The following is a 19,025-nucleotide window of genomic DNA, read 5'->3' on the forward strand; positions in this document are numbered from 1 at the left end:
GTGTCTTTAAAATGTTTGAAAACGTAGTAGGAAGTTCTCTGCTCCATCCACTCTTCCTCACTCTTGATTCCATTTTCTGGAAGTCCTTTGAAGTGAATGTTTTCCACTGTGTTGCAGTCTGCTGACATCGATCAGGGCTCTATGAGAAACAAGTGTCAAATCTATTGTTGTTTCTAATTACAGCTGCAGTCATATTCATCACTTTTAATGGTGCAGCAGGTGAAGGTGATGATATTACTGTTCCTTTTTTTAAAAGAAGATTTAAAACAAAAAATAAACTAAATAATCTGTTATTATTTTCTAATAAAGGAAATGTGTTGATTGATATGGTCTGATATGGCCACGGACCGGTTTTTGCCCGACAATATTTTCACGGACCGGCCTTTAAGGTGTCGCGGATAAATACAACAAAATAAAACTAGTACCGGTACCGAAAAAAAAGATTTATTCATAACACACGTGAAAAGACCCAAGAAAACCGAGTTAACGATAAAAACGATAACAAAATAATGCTGAAAACCGATACAAACCCTGAAAACCATACATTTCACACCTGAGCCTCAACCAAACGACTCACGGACCGGTACCAGTCCGAGGCCCGGGGGTTGGGGACCGCTGTCCTAAAGAAACAACAGCAGCGCCTTCAATGCTGCACACAAACAGAGCAGCAGCGCCCCCTGTTGCAGAACCCAGAACTCCCACTCTGAGCTTTGACTTCTCCAGGCAACCTTCTTTTAGTATTTAGAGAATTCAAACACACACTTCAGAGTCACTTTACTAAGTCAGAAACCTTCCTAACCAAATCTACTGAATCCATTCTCAAATCCATCCAGCTAATTCAGCGTGTGCACATCTTCTTTAATACAGCAGTGAATATACACATGACTGCTGAGAGGGCACCATGCTGACTCACCCTTAATGGATCCAAATGCAACAAAAGCTGTAAGAAATAAATTGTGAAAATAAATGTCAGTAGTCTGCAGACTTTTGGCAGCATGTGACTCTGCAGGTAAATATGCTGAAGATTAAATGGAATAAAACTGAATGACTAAAGTAAGCTACAGTTCTTCAGAGTTTGTACTTACATGTAGTATTTGAGTAAAGACACTTTCAGGATGCTCTGCTGGTTCTGGATGAAGGTTTGTTCCCGGCCCTGTGCTGGAATATTTAAGTGACCTGTTTGTGTTTGCTTCATTCACACTTACGTGTAAAGATGTGATATGAATCGAGCTTAAGGTCCACTCCGCCTTCTTGAAGGTGGGACAGCTCAAAGTTCAGCTGAACACGCTCTTCCTTAAATGAGATGGTCTAATCTGAGCTGCAGGTTCATAGTCCACCTGAAAAAAGCCCAACACTGAAACACTCATTTCATTTTTAAACCTTCTAAGGTTTTTATTCTAACACATCGTTGGTTAGACAGCAGATAAATGCTTTCAGTCTTCACTCAGGAACATTTTACTTTACTTTAATATTTTTAATTTAACCAATAAAAGCTTTATTAGTCAGTGAAAACTGAAGCCTTAGACTGCTATTCATTGTAAAGTCCAGCAGGGGACGACTCCTCCGGTTTTCTAAAGAAGCCTTATTGTACAAAAGCCCATGAAAAAATGATCCTGCTGCTCACTGTGACGTCAGTAAACCCTCTCCTGGTGAATTTATTCTCTGAGATGCTTATTTTGAGTCTTATTGGATCAAACATGAAGTTGTACATTTTGGTCACATTAGAGGCTCAGAAAGCACGTCACCGTTTTTACATCTGCTGATTTAATTACTGACTTGATGACTGAATGAAGGTTTGTTCATGTTCATGTCTCTTAATGTGTGAATGTTTGTCTTAGAGAGAGCTGACTGAAGTGCAAACATGCCTAAAACAACAACAGTTATTCTGAACCAGTAACATAACACCTGTTTGCTCCACAGTTTTGAGTACCAGGTGAAATGAATGAATCTTATTCTGTGGTGTAAACCTTACACTTATGCTTTACACTATAGCCTCTTGATTTTTAGTTGTAAGCAATGGAAACGACTGCAGGTGGTTTTAGTGGAGGACTAGAAGATGATTGTGGGAAAGATGGATGACCCCTTATTAAGAGCTTTGTTGTTCCCCTCAGAGGACTCTCATGATCAAGTTTGCATGTTTGTGGCAGATGCAAAGAGCAGCTGCTGGCTATGATCCTGGGTCAGTGTGGTTATGTAAGTGAACCTGCAGAACAAACACAGCAGGGCCAGTTGAAGGACACTGCAGGGCCACGATAACGAGAGGATGGTACAAGCAGACGGGTTAAAGGTTGTCCACATGCCCATCACATGACATCCAAAAATCAGCTGATTACTGAAACTACAGGGTGGGCCATTTATATGGATACACCGTAATAACATGGGAATGGTTGGTGATATTAAAGTCCTGTTTGTGGCACATTAGTATATGTGAGGGGGCAAACTCCTCAAGATGGGTGGTGACCATGGTGGCCATTTAGAAGTCGGCCATCTTGGATACAACTTTTGTTTTTTTCAATAGGAAGAGGGCCATGTGACACATCAAACTTATTGGTAATGTCACAAGAAAAACAATGGTGTGCTTGGTTTCAACGTAACTTTATTCTTTCATGAATTATTTACAAGTTTTTGACCACTTATAAAATGTGTTCAATGTGCTGCCCATTGTGTTGGATTGTCAATGTAACCCTCTTCTCCCACTCTTCACACACTGATAGCAACACTGCAGGAGAAAAGCCAGCACAGGCATCCAGTATCCGTAGTTTCAGGTGCTGCACATCTCGTATCTTCACACCATAGACAATTGCCTTCAGATGACCCCAAAGATAAAAGTCTAAGGGGGTCAGATCGGGAGACCTTGGGGGCCTTTCAACTGGCCCACAACGACCAATCCACTTTCCAGGAAACTGTTTATCTAGGAATGCTCGGACCTGGCACCCATAATGTGGTGGTGCACCATCTTGCTGGAAAAACTCAAGGAAAAGCCAGCTTCAGTGCACAAAGAGGGAAACACATCATCATGTAGCAATTTCAAATATCCAGTGGCCTTGAGGTTTCCATTGATGAAGAATGGACCCACTATCGTTCAATTCAATTCAATTCAATTTTATTTATATAGCGCCAAATCACAACAAAAGTCGCCTCAAGGCGCTTCATAGATACAGAGAAAAACCCAACAATCATATGACCCCCTATGAGCAAGCACTTTGGCGACAGTGGGAAGGAAAAACTCCCTTTTAACAGGAAGAAACCTCCGGCAGAACCAGGCTCAGGGAGGGGCGGCCATCTGCTGCGACCGGTTGGGGTGAGAGAAGGAAGACAGGATAAAAGACATGCTGTGGAAGAGAGACAGAGATTAATAACAGATATGATTCAATACAGAGAGGTCTGTTAACACATAGTGAGTGAGAAAGGTGACTGGAAAGGAAAAACTCAATGGGAATCCCCCGGCAGCCTACATCTATTGCAGCATAACTAAGGGAGGATTCAGGGTCACCTGGTCCAGCCCTAACTATATGCTTTAGCAAAAAGGAAAGTTTTAAGCCTAATCTTAAAAGTAGAGATGGTACCCCATATACCACACCAAACCATCACTTTTGTTGGTCCAGCAGTCTTGGAGGGATCCATCTAATGTGGGTTAGTGTCAGACCAATAGTTTGTTAACTTCACCATTCACATAAAAGTTTGCCTCATCACTGAACAAAATCTTCTGCGTGAACTGAGGGTCCTGTTCCAATTTTTATTTTGCCCATTCTGCAAATTCTGTGCACCGATCTGGGTTATCCTCATTGAGATGCTGCAGTAGCTGGAGTTTGTAAGGGTGCCATTTGCGAGTAGCTAATATCTGCCGACGGGATGTTCGACTAATACCACTCTCCAGTGACATGCGGCGAGTGCTACGCTGTGGGCTCTTGCTGAATGAAGCTAGGACAGCCACTGATGTTTCTTCATTAGTGACAGTTTTCTTGCGTCCACATTTTGGCAAATCCAACACTGAACCAGTTTCACAAAACTTAGCAAGCAGTTTGCCGACTGTAGCATGGGAGATGGGTGGTCTCGTAGGGTGTCTTGCATTGAAATCTGCTGCAATAACCCGGTTACTGCATTCACCAGATATCAACACAATTTCGATCCGCTCCTCACATGTTAACCTCTTCGACATGTCAATGGCTGTGAACAAAGAGAAACGTGTAAATAACTCATGAAAGAATATAGTCACGCTGAAACCAAGCACACCATTGTTTTTCTTGTGACATTACCAATAAGTTTGATGTGTCACATGGCCCTCTTCCTATTGAAAAAACAAAAGTTGTATCTAAGATGGCCGACTTCTAAATGGCCACCACCCATCTTAAGGAGTTTGCCCCCTCACATATCCTAATGTGCCACAAACAGGACTTTAATATCACCAACCATTCAAATGTTATTACGGTGTATTCATATAAATGGCACACCCTATATTTTCTTTTCCTTGTCTGTATCCACCAAACACCTGACTGCTTTATTAAAACTTATTTTGTGGTAAAGTTACCAAAATAATTGCCAGGAGGTCCTTCAAGACGTGCTAGGAGGTGAGACTGGCCTGCACAGATGTTATAACCTTTCATCAGGAATGTGTGAATGGCTGTTTACACCTGTGAGAGCTTAACCTGAAAGCTTGCAAAACAGAAGCGTCTCTTTCAGAGGTTTCATTGTGTAATGATGCAACTGTGACATCTATGCAGAGAAGCTTCCATGTCCCATGTTTAATAAATGTTGAAGAAAGGGTAATATCTACAACCTGCAGGACACCGATCCTTGAGGCCTGGGGTTCCCCGCCCGTGACATTGAACATCTTGTTAGGTCATGATGCTGAATACTGTTTTATAGATCACGCAGGCTGACACGCATTTTGTTTGTTTTTTTAAATATAAAATCCAGGTGAGACTTTGTTCACTTTTCACTGATTCTTTGTTCAGATTTGAGTGAATGTCTTTAGCTGCAGGTCATCAACTCTTTGGAAAGGTGTGCGCGTGTGTGTAAACATAAACCAGACTCCAGCTAAAAAACATCCACATTTTATTGTTCTGTCACTCAGGGGTAAGACAGAAGGCTGTTGCCACAGAAAACATTTCACCGTCACATTACACCAACTTTAAACATTCAACTTTATTCACCGGCTTTCCTTAAAACCCTCATTAACACACACTGTTCACTTCAGACACACGATTCCCTCCAACACTGATCGGTGCGTACAAAAATACTTTTTAAAAACAGGAAATCGATGCACACACTTACACACATCTAAATGAACATGTAGCTTAAACAGAGTTTGAGAACTAATCCATGAACATCACTCATCACAGCACAGGTGGTAAAAATCACATTTTCCAGGTCACCTTTCTTAAAAAAATAAATTATGTTGTCCTTACCAGCTGCTCTTAGCAGACGCTAAATTAATCAGTGACCGATGTCAGAAGCACTTTCCTGCAAACTGATGTGCAAATCTTTGCATTACTGTGAAAGAAAGCAGAAACATTAAAGCTGCAGCCATCCACCCCACAGTCAGACCACCCACCGACTGTCAGCTTCTAAAAGCAGCTCATTTCTGTCACCCAGACAAAAATCTGTCATTAAGACTTAATTCAGTGAGAAATAAAACTGATGATTATCTGCAGGCAGGTCATCCTTTCACAAATCATTCTTTTAAATCATCCAACTTACCAGAAGGTGCAGCTGAGACCCCGCCCACCTGACCTCAAACATGCTCCCTCACATCACTTGAGATTAGCCCCCCCAGGAAATCTGAGTCATCCTAAAGTTAAGCAGCTTCTAGTTTTCATCTTTAAACTTGTTTCAGTTGCTTCAGTTTTTTGTTTCCTTTTCCTATTTTTTAAATTTTTGATTAGTGAAGCAGATAACTTCATGATGAAGATTGTAAGAAAACAGAAGACAACCCAAACACACAAAGTTTCTCTGGCAATTTCTGAACCGTTTCTATTTTTGAAGCATTTCTAAAGTTCATGTTTTAAAGCCAAGAATCACCTAAAACCACAAAGCCCCCCCCCCCCCCCCCCCAAAAAAAAGATCCACTCTTGGAAGACTTCCTCACCCCTCCCCCTCCTTAGCACTGATGTGAATCTAATGTGATTCAGCATTGGCATTAACAGATGCATGTTTGTAAAAGTGACTCTGCATGTATGTGCAGCATGGCAGTGCGTGCTTTAAAAACAGAGCAAGCACGCTCAGTAGTACGGGCCGATGTTCTCATATCCGGCATAGCCCGGCCAATCAGGGAAGATCCCGTGTGAACACGTGGGGCTGCCATATCGGTCGAAGTGAACCCCATAGTTAAAGGAGGGCCTGCTCCAGGCCTGCTGATGGCCCCTCCTCATCAAGGACCACGTGATGCTATAGTTGTTGCCTTGGTTGCTGTCCCAGTGCTCGCAGCCATCCACCTGGTAGCAGACGGCAAACTCGATGCGCTCATGCGGCTTCAGCTCGCCGGACAGAGACACTTCGAAGGAGAAGGTGTCGTGGTGCAGGCTGGGATAGGAGTCCTTCATGTACACACAGTCTACATCCGTGTGGCTTTTCCACGAGTCAAAGGTCACACGCACCTTCACTGACTTCTCGAAAGACATGTTCCTGACTTTGACGGTTCCTGCGAACGCCTTCTCTTTCAACAGGCAGTGCTCGAGGCAGACGAGGTTCTCCTCCAAGCGCTGACGGAACAGCAGGTAGTCTGAAGCAGGCTGAGCGAAGCCCAGCACCAGCCGGTCCTCCTCGGCTTTGAGTGACAGAGCTGAGCTCAGCTGCTCCTGGATGTTCACGGGAATGTCGATGGGGTCACTGAATGGAGAGAACATCTTCACCCGGGTCAGAGCCAGGCCTTTGTGGTCGGCAAAGGTTACGCGCTTTTTGGTTTTGGTCCCGTTTTCGCTCATGGATCTGTCGTCCTGGAGCTCGGACTGATCGAGGAGGTGTGAGTGCTGGAACCTCAGAGCAGATTTACAGGTTTTCCGAGGCTTCCTGTAGGAAAAGTCCTCTTTGGAGAGGTACAGGGGCAGGGTCATGTCGATCGGCATGGTGGGCTCTGGAGGAAGCACGCACAGAACACTGAAACACAGGAAAGAGCACTTCTGTTAAAATAATCTTACTCCATTTTAATATTTATCATTAAACTGAAAGCTGACTCAAACTGTATGCTCTTTGTAACACCAGGACGTTAGTTACAGAGCAACGGGATCAATCAATGCAGATAAACCTGGATTCTTCTATGGAAATATAAGTGGTTTAATTTTTGCTGCTCACTCCACATTAGAAACTCTCACTTTATTACAGGTGACAAATATCCAAATTAAGTCATATGGACAAACTGAAAAACAGTGCAAGTCCATCATTTACAGTAAATGATGTGATTAAGTCACAGTACAAAGTTCTCAGCACAACAAGAATGTCATCACAGTCTGTATCATATTCAAAAAGTACATTTTAAAAGTTTAAACTTTATGATCATTTTTTTGTAACAAAAGTGAACATAAAGAAAATCAATGAGTGCAAATCATTTATATGCAGATTGAACAGAGTGTGTCATGGTGAGACCACTACAGATTTCACCACATTTTACCTGTAATTGTATGGTAATGTATGTCATGCATGTTTGTGGAACAGGTGACCCACGATGCTGTAAGTGGTTAGATTTCTGTATAAAAGCTCCTTTAGCGGTTTAAGTCCTGCAGCAACTGTGTCAGTGTGTTCTGTCCCTGAGGCTCTGAATACAAGTCTTTAATGTGAGTTTCCTATGTGTTAGTTCATCGCTGTATTATTGTAGTGCATGTAATTTCCAACTTGACCACATTTTACTGCAAACTGATAATAGCCCTTTTTAAAAATTATAATTAAGATGCAGTAAAAAAAAAAACACCAGTTCTAAGCTCCTAAATTTGACCCGACGATGCTGTAAAGATTCAAACTCAAAAGCCATACTTACTGATGTATTTTATATATTTCTTTTAAAGAGAAAAAAAAGTGAAATTGTCAAAATTTCAGGCTAAACACGAAACAGGTGTAAACTACAGATAACAGCAACAATCCTCATATCTGTCATGAATTATGCCCATATTGGGAAGAGGGGAGCAGAGTCTCTCTCTTGAGTCTCTGATATCACATCCAGTAAATTTTCTGTCTGACAACATCTGAAGCAAAGCAAACAGTGACAACAGCAGTGAAGACTGTAAATATCCAGCATATCTTATCTGCACAAACAGTTAATCAGGTCAGTGAAGACAAAGGTGGAGCTCATCTGCCTGAGCCCCTGCAGTAAATCTGACCCTCGTTAATCCACGTCAGGACAACAATGGGATTCTGATCCTTCTCACACAGACAGACACCTCAATCAGGAGCTGTGACCTAAACCATCTCATTGTTAAAGTCTTTAAAACACACAGGAAGAAACCTTTGACCAAGTGACTGACTTAGAGTCTGGTGTCACATACAGCCAGTCATCCAGGTGGCGACCTGTACACAGGTGTCTGTGCTGGCGACCTTCATTAATGGGAAAACATTTAGAGTCTGAGCAGACTTCAGATGATGAGATATGGAATCACAACATGATATATTTTCAAAATACAGAAATGCAAAAGCAGCATTAGAATTTCTTTTCCAGTAGCACAGCTTAAGGTAAAAGAAGAAAACAAAACTGAGCATCTACAAACCAGCATCAGTGAAACAAACGTTATCCATCAGGAGGGAAACTTTAGCTTCCTCCAATCTGCTTACCTCTAAATCTGACTGCAGCACAGAAGCACTTTAATTATAAGTGTCCTTTAAACCTCCAAACATGACGGTTAAACAGCAACATCAGTTAGCCATGAGAATAATCGGCTGATGTGAACGAATGTAACACTAGTGTTTGTCACCGACTGTTAGTAAACAATCACACTGTGAATGTGATGCATATTAACAGACTATTGAGGTGTTTCTAATATTCTGACACCCTAGTCTATGTACACAGAAGTACAACATAAGAAACAATGAATGACAATATTTAATATCAACTAGGGCTGGGCAATATTATACCGTTCACGGTAATACCGGTATAATGTTGGGCAACGATAAGAAAATGAAATATTGTGATAGAATACAGGTAAAAGGCGCAGGGCCTTTGTTTTCATACGCACATGGCGGAAAAAGCATGGCGGAGAATGAGAAGGGCGAAAGCGGATTGTTGAATGAAACGGATGAACCAGAATTGGTTTGTAAAAATGCTGCAACTTCAGTGGTGTGGCACTGGTTTGGCTTTCGTTCGTCAGATACACAACAAAGCTCTTTTTTTGGTAGAGCATGCTAGCGGACCGTCGTTATTACCATGTTTTTTGGAAAATACGGCACACTTAAAATCAATCCTTTGATTTTTCTGAAAATCGACAGTGCCCCTTATAATCCCGTGTGCCTTATGTATGAATTCTGGTTGTGTTTACTGACCTCGAAATGAGTACGAATTTGCTAAGCTACAAACCCGCACCGCTTGATGGATTGTCGGAGCATTACGGCGATTGTAGGCAGGAGCCTCGCGGAGTGATACGTACTGTGCTTCAACATAATATTACCGTATTGTGTGTGTATAACCTCTTTTTAAGTTCCACTGGAATGCCTTTTGGTTAAACTGTCAGCAAGGAATTTGCATTTGCACTGTTAAATTTTTATATAACTTCAATACACATAAAAAACAGCAGCTTGTTTAAGTGAAAATACATTGTTTTTTTTGCACTAATAACGTTGTGGAGTTGTAAAGTATTTTGTCTAGTGTCAATTATATCGTCAGTTATATCGTTATCACAAATTTTCAAATATATCATAGTATATCATGATAAATATTTTTGGTCATATCACCCTGCTCTAATATCAACTTCAATTATGAGTTTGTGATAAACATGGCTGAATTGCCAAAAATACTTGAAAATACTTTAAATTTCTAAAAATAAATCCTTAACAGTCTCTTCGTGTTGTATTTAACTCAGACTGGACAGGTGTACCTAGTAAAACGCCAACTTAAAACCTACACTAACACAGTTGCATTCACGGTGCCCCCGCTCATCAGGTGAAACGGACTTCAGTGAAAACACCTGAGCAGCAGGAGCTCCACACCACAGACACATTTATCTTCAGGTCAACACCAGCAGCACACTCACTCTGACGCTTCACCTTCAGGTGTAGCGGAAGTTTCGTCACACTTCCCTGTCTTGCGAGATAAATGGTGCCACAGGTCACACACCCTCCAGGTCACCACGTTGTGGTCACCTTCCGCCATGTCCGTGGGTTTCATTCATTCATTTACCAAAAGCGTGAAAACGTTTGTAAAACCACAGCTTTCTGCGGCCCACGCTACGTCACACACACACACACACACACACACACACACACACACACACACACACACACACACACACACACACACACACCTGAGTACGTATCGATGTTTGATGAGAGAACCGGCAGGTTAAGGCAAACAGGAAGAAATTAAAAGAACGAAGAAAGAAATGAACAGTCTGAGTTTTGTTCTACAGAGTTAGAGAAGATAAATAAACTGCAGTCTTAAGTCTTTAAACACTGAAAACCATTAATATTAATACTTGAAACTTAAAGAGTTTGGTTCAAAGCAGTACACTGTTAACCTCAATCATGAAAAAGAACTGCAGACACACAAACTCGCTGTATCTGAACTTTTACTTCCCAGTGTAACTGCATGATGGCTCCAGAGCCTCTTAAAGGCTTCATTTATGACGTCATCAGAACCTAACCGGGCCTCTAAGGCTCTGGACTCTAGTGTTCACACCAGAACTTCAGTACCATCAGCGTTCAGCACCACGGTCTTACCTGGAGCTGCTGCCGAGAACCATTTGCGGTCTGTCCGGTTCCGTTGTGCCGTCACCGCGCTGTGCCCTGGTCCTGGTTCCGGGTCTCTGTCCTAGATCTCTGAGGATTCTGCAGCAGCAGCAGCCCTCTGCTCGGGCGCTAACTCTCGGCTCACACTAAAACCGGTGAGCCGCTTTTCTTCTTCTCGTGCCTTCAAACGGCCACGCCGCTTTCACGTGGACACGCGTCCACAGCCAATCAGAGAGTGCACTGACGGAGTGGTCGGCGGCGTGGCGCCCTGCTGTCAGAGCCGTCTCTCCGTGTGAAGATTGACAGAAAGCCGTAATTATTTATCGAGTTATTTATCGTGGTTCGTAGGGCCCAGTTTAGCGCCTCGTGCTGTTTTAGTAAATTAAATGTAGATTAAATAAAACATCATCCGCTTACTACCTGGAAGCATGAATATTAACCCTGTAAAGGTAAAACTTCACAAAAATACCTGGAATAAATAAATACATTAAAAATATATTAATTTGCATGTATATTTTATAATTTATATCATATTTGCTACATCCGACATTGTTTTCCAATTTATTTATCTCTTTATGTGAAACTTATTTATTATTATTATTATTATTATTATTATTATTACTACCTATTTTTCGGGAGGAATTAAACTTATGACGTAGAACTCTAAAAAACTCAAACTGGATTAAATATGATGCAGCTGTTTTACAGAGTTCAGGCTCATATTTTCGTGATTTTAACAGTTTTCTCTTAAGGCCTGTGAAGTAGTTCTACTTAAAACTTTAGTTTAAACTCTTAAGTTTTCAATATGTGCATGTTTGTTTTTCAGATTTTCTTTGGTGTAAAATTTAAAAAGGAGCAATAAAATTTGTATATTTATGTGAGAAGAAACTAAAGTGAGACGCAAAACCTGCTTACAAAAAAGAGGAAAGACTCAAGTCTTCACTGGGCCAAAACACGTGTGAACATGTATAACATTTCATGTCATTTAGATTCTGTATATATATCTTTGTTTTGTTTTAACCTGACCACATACATGAGTGCATGTACACATACACACACACATATATATTTGTATTTCTACATGTAAATGCAAGAATACATATCTTTATATATTGGCTTGTTGTATATATCTGAAATAAAGAATAAAAAAAATAAAGAATAAAAAAAATAATAACATCTGTAAGAGACAGCTGGAGACATGTAACAGCAAACTGTGTCTGCAATGTCTGTGGGTCTCTTTGCCTCTGTTTGCATCTGTGGGTTTAGGATGAGTGGCGGTCTTGGGGTCATTGCTGCAGCACTTGTGGGCTGCATGTGCAGCTGGACCTTTACACCCATCACAGACACACTGAATGTTTTTTCTGTAATTCTTCTAAAAACATGAACACACACGTGACATTTTCATATTGATTTTCTTTTAACATGAGCTCACTTTGTGTCCATGTAACAGTGCTTTGTGTTTTGTAGGAAACCACAACCTCCCGATGCTGAACAGCTGACAGCTTTGTAAATAGCAGCTCTGATTCGGGAATCGATCCCAGGTTAGAGAACAGGCTGTGTTATTTTGGTGCTTCACCTTAGCACATGAAGCACAGCTGGAACACACACAGGCACAGGTTACACCTCAGTGCTGTCAGTGAGGTGCGTGGAGTTTGCATTGGTGGTGTGATTAAACAGGAGATCTGAAAACATCACCACATCCGCTCTGAGATTATAATCTTTACTTATTGTTAATTTTTTTTTAATCTAAACAGCTGATTGATTATCTGAGAAGACAGTTCCTGGTGAAGTTTATGACTTTACAAAACCGTCCCTTTCACTCTCTCACAAATCACCCTGACCCTTGTCTCCACCCACTCCACCCTGCCTCCACTCTCAGACACCACCTGTTGTTTTGAATGGTTGACCCCATCTATTTAAACTCCTCCACCTTCCCTTGCTCTGCTCTTGCAGCTTTAGTGAGGATCTTCACGTATTTAAAGGTTTTAAATATTAACTATTATCACTTTTGGCATCTTTGACTGTAAATTTCTTTGTTTTTATAAACTAAACCTTTTGTGTTTTTGTTGTTGTTGTTGATAAAGTTATCTGATTATTATTATTAAATTAATTCCATCAGAAGAAGATATTAAAATAGCAAATATAGTAATACTACTACTGTTGACATTTCGTGTTTATACTTTTAATTCACACTTTTTTGGTCTTTATGTTATAATATAAAGCATATTGACTGAACGTTGTTGTGAATTAGGGCAATATAAATAACACTGAATTAAACTGAATTAATGCCTGTTTTATTTATTAACTCTGATAAATAATCTTCATATTCTAATAATCACAAAGACCAAAATTAGTAAAAAAAAATTGAATTAAACCCTTCATGTTAAAAAAAAAACTTAATTGAGCAAATACAGGAAAATGAAACTGAACCTAAACTACATTTAACACCGAAAGTAAAGTGCTCAAAAAATCAGGATCAGCCTTAAACTCTCCCCTCTGTACACGTTAACCTAAAACACCTGAAGCATGAGATTAAACTCTTATAGATTTCTGAGGTGTCTGCAGCGTGGCTCTGAATGATATCCGCAGCTGAAAAATGAACTTTATTAATTCTGTTCTTTATGCATCTTTGCAAACATCACATAAAGCACAAATACAGTCTTTGCAGAGCACCTCAGACAGCAGCAGGACGTCCCTGCAGAGATACTTTGTGTTCCAGCAGCTGCAGCATGAAATGATGTCAGCACGAATGGTGGCCTTCCAGCCTCGTTAGGAAACAACCTGCTGCTGTTCTGGCACAGTATCATGTAAATAATTGTTCAGAACTCAACCTACTGAACGCTGGGGTTCAAGAGCAGAAAGAGAAGCTCTCTGCTCTCTGATAAGGACCCTGAACGCAGCACCACATGACCTGAAAATAGACCGAGCTGTGCTGTGACAAAGGTGAAATGTTAATCACGGCAGTCGATCACAGCTGAACACGCTGTGTTCTAAGGCTTCTAACTCTCTGTGGATTCAGTCAGAAGCTGATGAAAATGAAATGGAGTTTACTGTTCAGGGAATAAATTATAAAACATACAGAAATCCATCATCTGCTTCCCAATCACTTCCAGTTTAGAGTCGGTTTGTGCTGGACATGTGTGTGTGTTGGGAGGAGGGGTCTTTTATCAGCACTATATGAGCTGGAATAATAAGAGTAATTATTCTCGGTGTGGAAGAATTTAAATGAAGTCAGAAACAGAGCAAAAGAGAACAACATCTGCTGTGAATAGACATAAATATTAAAGTGACTGAACACAAAAATTTGATTGTGTTCACATGATTTTGACTAATAGTGCAAATTTGTTTACTGCATGTAATATTTAAACATTTATGTGCGATGTCATGTTAAGTTATAGCAGTTTGTTTCTGTGATCTCAACTGGTCAGAAGAGATTTTGTTGGCAGTGATCCTGAAAATAAAAAGAGTATTGTCCCTGTGCAACTTGTATGTACAGTATATATATATATATAGCAAAGGTGTACTCTTAAGCAAAGGTGTACTCTCAGTGGCAAGGGAACAATAATAATAAGAGAACAGCACCACCAAGGCTGGAGACGGAGCAATACTGGAAGAGCATATGGGAGAAGGACGCAACCCATAACGGCAATGCTCAGTGGCTAGTGGATCTGAGGGCAGACCATAGCGACCTCCCTGAACAGGGTCCAGTAACCATCACAGTGGCAGATATCCAAGAAAGGGTCTCCAGTATGAAGAGTTTGACAGCACCAGGGCCCAACATGGTTCACGCCTACTGGCTAAAGAAGCTGACTGCACTCCACGAGCGTCTGGCAGCACAAATGAACCAGCTGCTAGTTAACGAGGGACACCCGGAATGGCTAACCGAAGGTCGGACGGTCCTGATCCCCAAGGACCCCAAGAAGGGACCAGTCCCCTCCAACTACCGACCAATAACCTGCCTCAGTACTACTTGGAAGCTCCTGGGTCACATGGGTCAATACATGAGCGGGACACAGAAAGGAATTGGCAAGAATACCAGAGGTGCAAAACACCAGCTACTGGTAGACAGAACAGTCAGCTGAGACTGCAAGACCAGACTGACCAACCTGTGCACTGCCTGGATTGATTACAAGAAGGCCTATGACTCAATGCCCCACAGCTGGATACTGGAATGCCTAGAATTGTACAAGATCAATGGGACCCTAAGAGCCTTCATCAGGAACTCAATGGGGATGTGGCGTACAACACTAGAGGCCAACTCCAAGCCCATAGCACAAGTCACCATCAAGTGCGGGATCTACCAAGGAGATGCTCTGTCCCCACTGCTGTTCTGCATAGGCCTGAACCCCCTCAGTGAGATCATTAACAAGACTGGCTATGGATACCGACTACATAATGGAGCAGTTGTCAGCCACCTCCTGTACATGGATGACATCAAGCTGTATGCCAAGAGTGAACGAGACATCGATTCACAGATTCACACTACCAGGCTATACAGCAATGACATTGGAATGTCATTCGGGCTGGAGAAGTGTAGTCGGATGGTAACAAAGAGAGGGAAGGTAGTCAGAACTGAGGGGATTAAACTACCAGAAGGCAACATTGCAGACATAGAGGACAGTTACAAGTACCTGGGGATCCCGCAGGCGAATGGGAACCATGAAGAGGCCGCTAGGAAAGCTGCAACCACCAAGTACCTGCAGAGGGTCAGGCAAGTCCTGAGGAGTCAGTTGAACGGTAAGAACAAGATCCGGGCCATCAACACGTACGCCCTGCCCGTGATCAGGTACCCTGCTGGGGTAATAGGCTGGCCAAAGGAGGAGATAGAAGCCACTGACATAAAGACAAGAAAGCTCCTTACCATGCATGGAGGGTTTCACCCCAAGTCCAGCACCCTGAGGCTGTACGCTAAGGAAGGAAGGGGGCCGGGGACTGGTGAGTGTCAGCACCACAGTCCAGGATGAGACAAAGAACATCCAAGAATACATCACGAAGATGGCCCCAACTGACAGCGTGCTCAGTGAATACCTCAGGCAGCAGAAACCCAAGAAAGAGGAGGGAGACGAGGAACCATCATGGAAGGACAGGCCCCTGCACGGTATGTACCACCGGCAGATAGAGGAGGTGGCTGATATCCAGAAATCCTACCAGTGGCTGGACAAAGCTGGACTGAAAGATAGCACAGAGGCACTAATCATGGCAGCACAAGAACAAGCTCTGAGTACAAGATCCATAGAGGCTGCGGTCTATCACACTAGGCAAGACCCCAGGTGCAGGCTGTGTAAAGATGCCCCAGAGACAATCCAGCACATAACAGCAGGGTGCAAGATGCTAGCAGGCAAGGCATACATGGAACGCCATAACCAAGTGACCGGCATAGTGTACAGGAACATCTGTGCCGAGTATAACCTGGAAGTCCCGAGGTCAAAATGGGAGATGCCCCCAAGGGTGGTGGAGAATGACCGAGCTAAGATCCTGTGGGACTTCCAGATACAGATGGACAAAATGGTGGTGGCTAACCAACAGGACATAGTGGTGGTAGACAAACAGAAGAAGACGGCCGTAGTGATCGATGTAGCGGTTCCGAATGACAGCAATATCAGGAAGAAGGAACACGAGAAGCTGGAGAAATACCAAGGGCTCAGAGAAGAGCTCGAGAGGATGTGGAGGGTGAAGGTAACGGTGGTCCCCGTGGTAATCGGAGCACTAGGTGCGGTGACTCCCAAGCTAGGCGAGTGGCTCCAGCAGATCCCGGGAATAACATCGGACATCTCTGTCCAGAAGAGCGCAGTCCTGGGAACAGCTAAGATACTGCGCAGGACCCTCAAGCTCCCAGGCCTCTGGTAGAGGACCCGAGCTTGAAGGATAAACCGCCCGCAGGGGCGTGCTGGGTGTTTTATATATATATATATATATATATACAGTGTATACATACTGTGTATATGTGCAGTGCTGTGTTGAGTTGTGTTCTGGACTCTGCAGCTAAAAGTTGAAATCAGGTGAAGCGTGATTTCAACGCGTGATTTCAACGAGGTGCAGTGGCTTTGGCTTTGATCCTGAACCTTTCAAATCAATCAGTGCTTCTTGTTTAAGGCCATTATGGGACCTCAGCTGTACATGGATGTACTCATGTCTTTAACCTGCTCTGTCTAGCTTGGGGGAACTGTGAAAGCTCTCGTTAGTTTAAGTTTTATTCTCGCAAAAACCAGAAGAAGCGCACGCATCTGTAATTTACACCTAAACTCCACCAGCTGTGGGAATAATTGCTCCATTTCCTCCACGTTAACGATCAGTGAACAATACCGAAGAAGAAATTATTACATTTAAATAACAATGGGCCTAATTTACATATGAAAGCTGCAAAATGCATGAGCACAGAGGTAAGGATGTCTTAATTAGCTACACACACAAACACACACACACAGTATATGATTTATTGCTGGTTCAGCTCTGTGTAGTTATACTGAGGTAGCTGATCCTTTTCACATGACGTATCACTTTAAAACATTTATGATACAGTTCCTGTAGCTCTGCTGTCCTGATTCTGTGGATTTATTTGGATGTGTTTGTTGGTCTGTTAATTAAAAAGACAAAAGTGAATTTTTTATTTGAAGGATAATTCTAATTAAATGTTTAAAAATTAATTAATCTGATATAATTAATTAAGATAAAAAAACGAAATGTCTAATTTATGTTAAATAATTATGTAATTCATAATTTCACTTTTTTTAACTTTATAGAAGCTAAATAACAGCAGCTGACAAGGACAAAAAAAAAAGACTCCAGATGTGTTTGAACGGCTGATTCATAATCAGCACTTTGTTGCTTTTATTCATGTTTTCATTAACGTCTGTTTTCATCATGTGGCTCACACATTTCCCTAAACTCAACAAAATGTGAAATTAAAAATAAATTTCTTTATGAATTATGAAATAAATGGGATTTAAAATGTATCAACTTCAAGCTTTAAAGCTTGAATCATTTATTTATTTAATGTTATTTTTTCACGGTCTGTTTTTTCCTCAGTATTATTAACTATTTTTTAAAATTTCTTCTTTCTTGTTTATTTGTTCTTTATTTAAACTTTATTTCATTTCTTGAACTCTCGGTATAGCAGAGTGGTGAGAACTTTCTCTGATGAATACTTGAACGGAAGTGGGGATCATCAGCATCAGCAGCTTTCAGAAGGACATGAAGAGCAATGTTCCCTCTAATTTTTCACGTGTCTGAGCGAACGCACAAACTCCTTGAGCGGTCTCCTGGACCACTGTGAGCAACAGCAGACGTGTGCACTATGGTCATGCCAGCATTGAATCCATCCAAGTTACATGGTTTATTAAAATAATCAAATTACATCATTTATATTTATGTTAGACTACTTTTAATTAACTGCTTCAGCCCACTTACAATGAAAAAAAAAAAAATCTTGTTCATGACCTGTGTAGGATGTTAACACTATTGGAAGTAAAATTAACTTGAACTCCAATTTTGAAAACACAACTTTTTATTATTATTATTATTATTATTATTATTTTTATAAAGCTTGTATTATGAGTCTGTGGTCTGGGAGAGAGTCCTGTAACTCTGTCTGCAAAATACAGTATATAATGACCAGTGATGGGCAATTAAATATATAGTTACTTCTTAAAAAAAGTTACTGAGTTTTGTAAACAACAAAGTTTTTTGCAGCTGTTTACCTAAAAATGCAGCCAAGTTTTTTTTAAATAAACATTTCAAACTATTTACAGAACAATCAGCTGTTCTGCATCAAATCTGATGCCACACAAATTATTTGTGCCACTCCAAAAAATAATTTCTGTCCACTATGAGATAAAGGAGAACAACAGCCTGATACCTGCAGGCCTGACAACAGGAGGTGTATCACTCCTGTAACACCTGTAACATTCAGCAGTCGCCTCATTGTTCTGACACACAACAAAACTATTGACTACACTACACACTAACTAGATTTGCGCTAAACGTCGCAAATCTCTCACAGATGCATCTGTAAGAATAATGGGTAATAAAAGGATTGTGTAAAACATGGAAACATCACAGCGTGATCTCTACCAGGACCAAAAGAATCGCAGAGACCGGCGTTGTCTCAACAGTGGCATCGTTCTAATCCCATACAGGAGCAGCCAGTCACTTACTGACTAACA

At 41.5% G+C, this 19,025-nt stretch overlaps 1 protein-coding gene and 1 long non-coding RNA gene across 2 annotated transcripts; both read right to left on the reverse strand.

Annotated features, from left to right (window-relative positions):
- Nucleotides 1–1,183, reverse strand: LOC102791641 (uncharacterized). The gene is made up of 3 exons (XR_015719274.1): nt 1,086–1,183; nt 914–940; nt 1–139 (listed from the first exon to the last, which is right to left on the reverse strand). It is a non-coding gene; the product is annotated as an uncharacterized LOC102791641 (long non-coding RNA).
- A 4,865-nt stretch (nt 1,184–6,048) lies between these two features.
- On the reverse strand, nt 6,049–10,998 carry ppp1r3b (protein phosphatase 1, regulatory subunit 3B). The gene is made up of 2 exons (XM_006782165.3): nt 10,855–10,998; nt 6,049–7,095 (listed from the first exon to the last, which is right to left on the reverse strand). The coding sequence occupies exons 1-2, from the start codon at nt 10,875–10,877 to the stop codon at nt 6,222–6,224; spliced, it is 897 nt and encodes a 298-aa protein (XP_006782228.2). The 5' UTR covers nt 10,878–10,998; the 3' UTR covers nt 6,049–6,221.
- Between the last annotated feature and the right edge of the window lie 8,027 nt (nt 10,999–19,025).

The sequence above is a fragment of the Neolamprologus brichardi genome, chromosome 7 (genome assembly GCF_056152115.1).
Source record: "Neolamprologus brichardi isolate AB-2024 chromosome 7, ASM5615211v1, whole genome shotgun sequence".
Taxonomy (NCBI): domain Eukaryota; kingdom Metazoa; phylum Chordata; class Actinopteri; order Cichliformes; family Cichlidae; genus Neolamprologus; species Neolamprologus brichardi.

What these genes read in the sequence shown, in the direction of transcription:
- ppp1r3b (XM_006782165.3), bottom strand. Translation starts at nt 10,877, where the DNA reads ATGGTTCTCGGCAGCAGCTCCAG. An exon ending in GTTCTCGGCAGCAGCTCCAG is followed by an intron (nt 7,096 to 10,854) that starts GTAAGACCGTGG and finishes CCTGTGTTTCAG; the next exon opens with TGTTCTGTGCGTGCTTCCTC.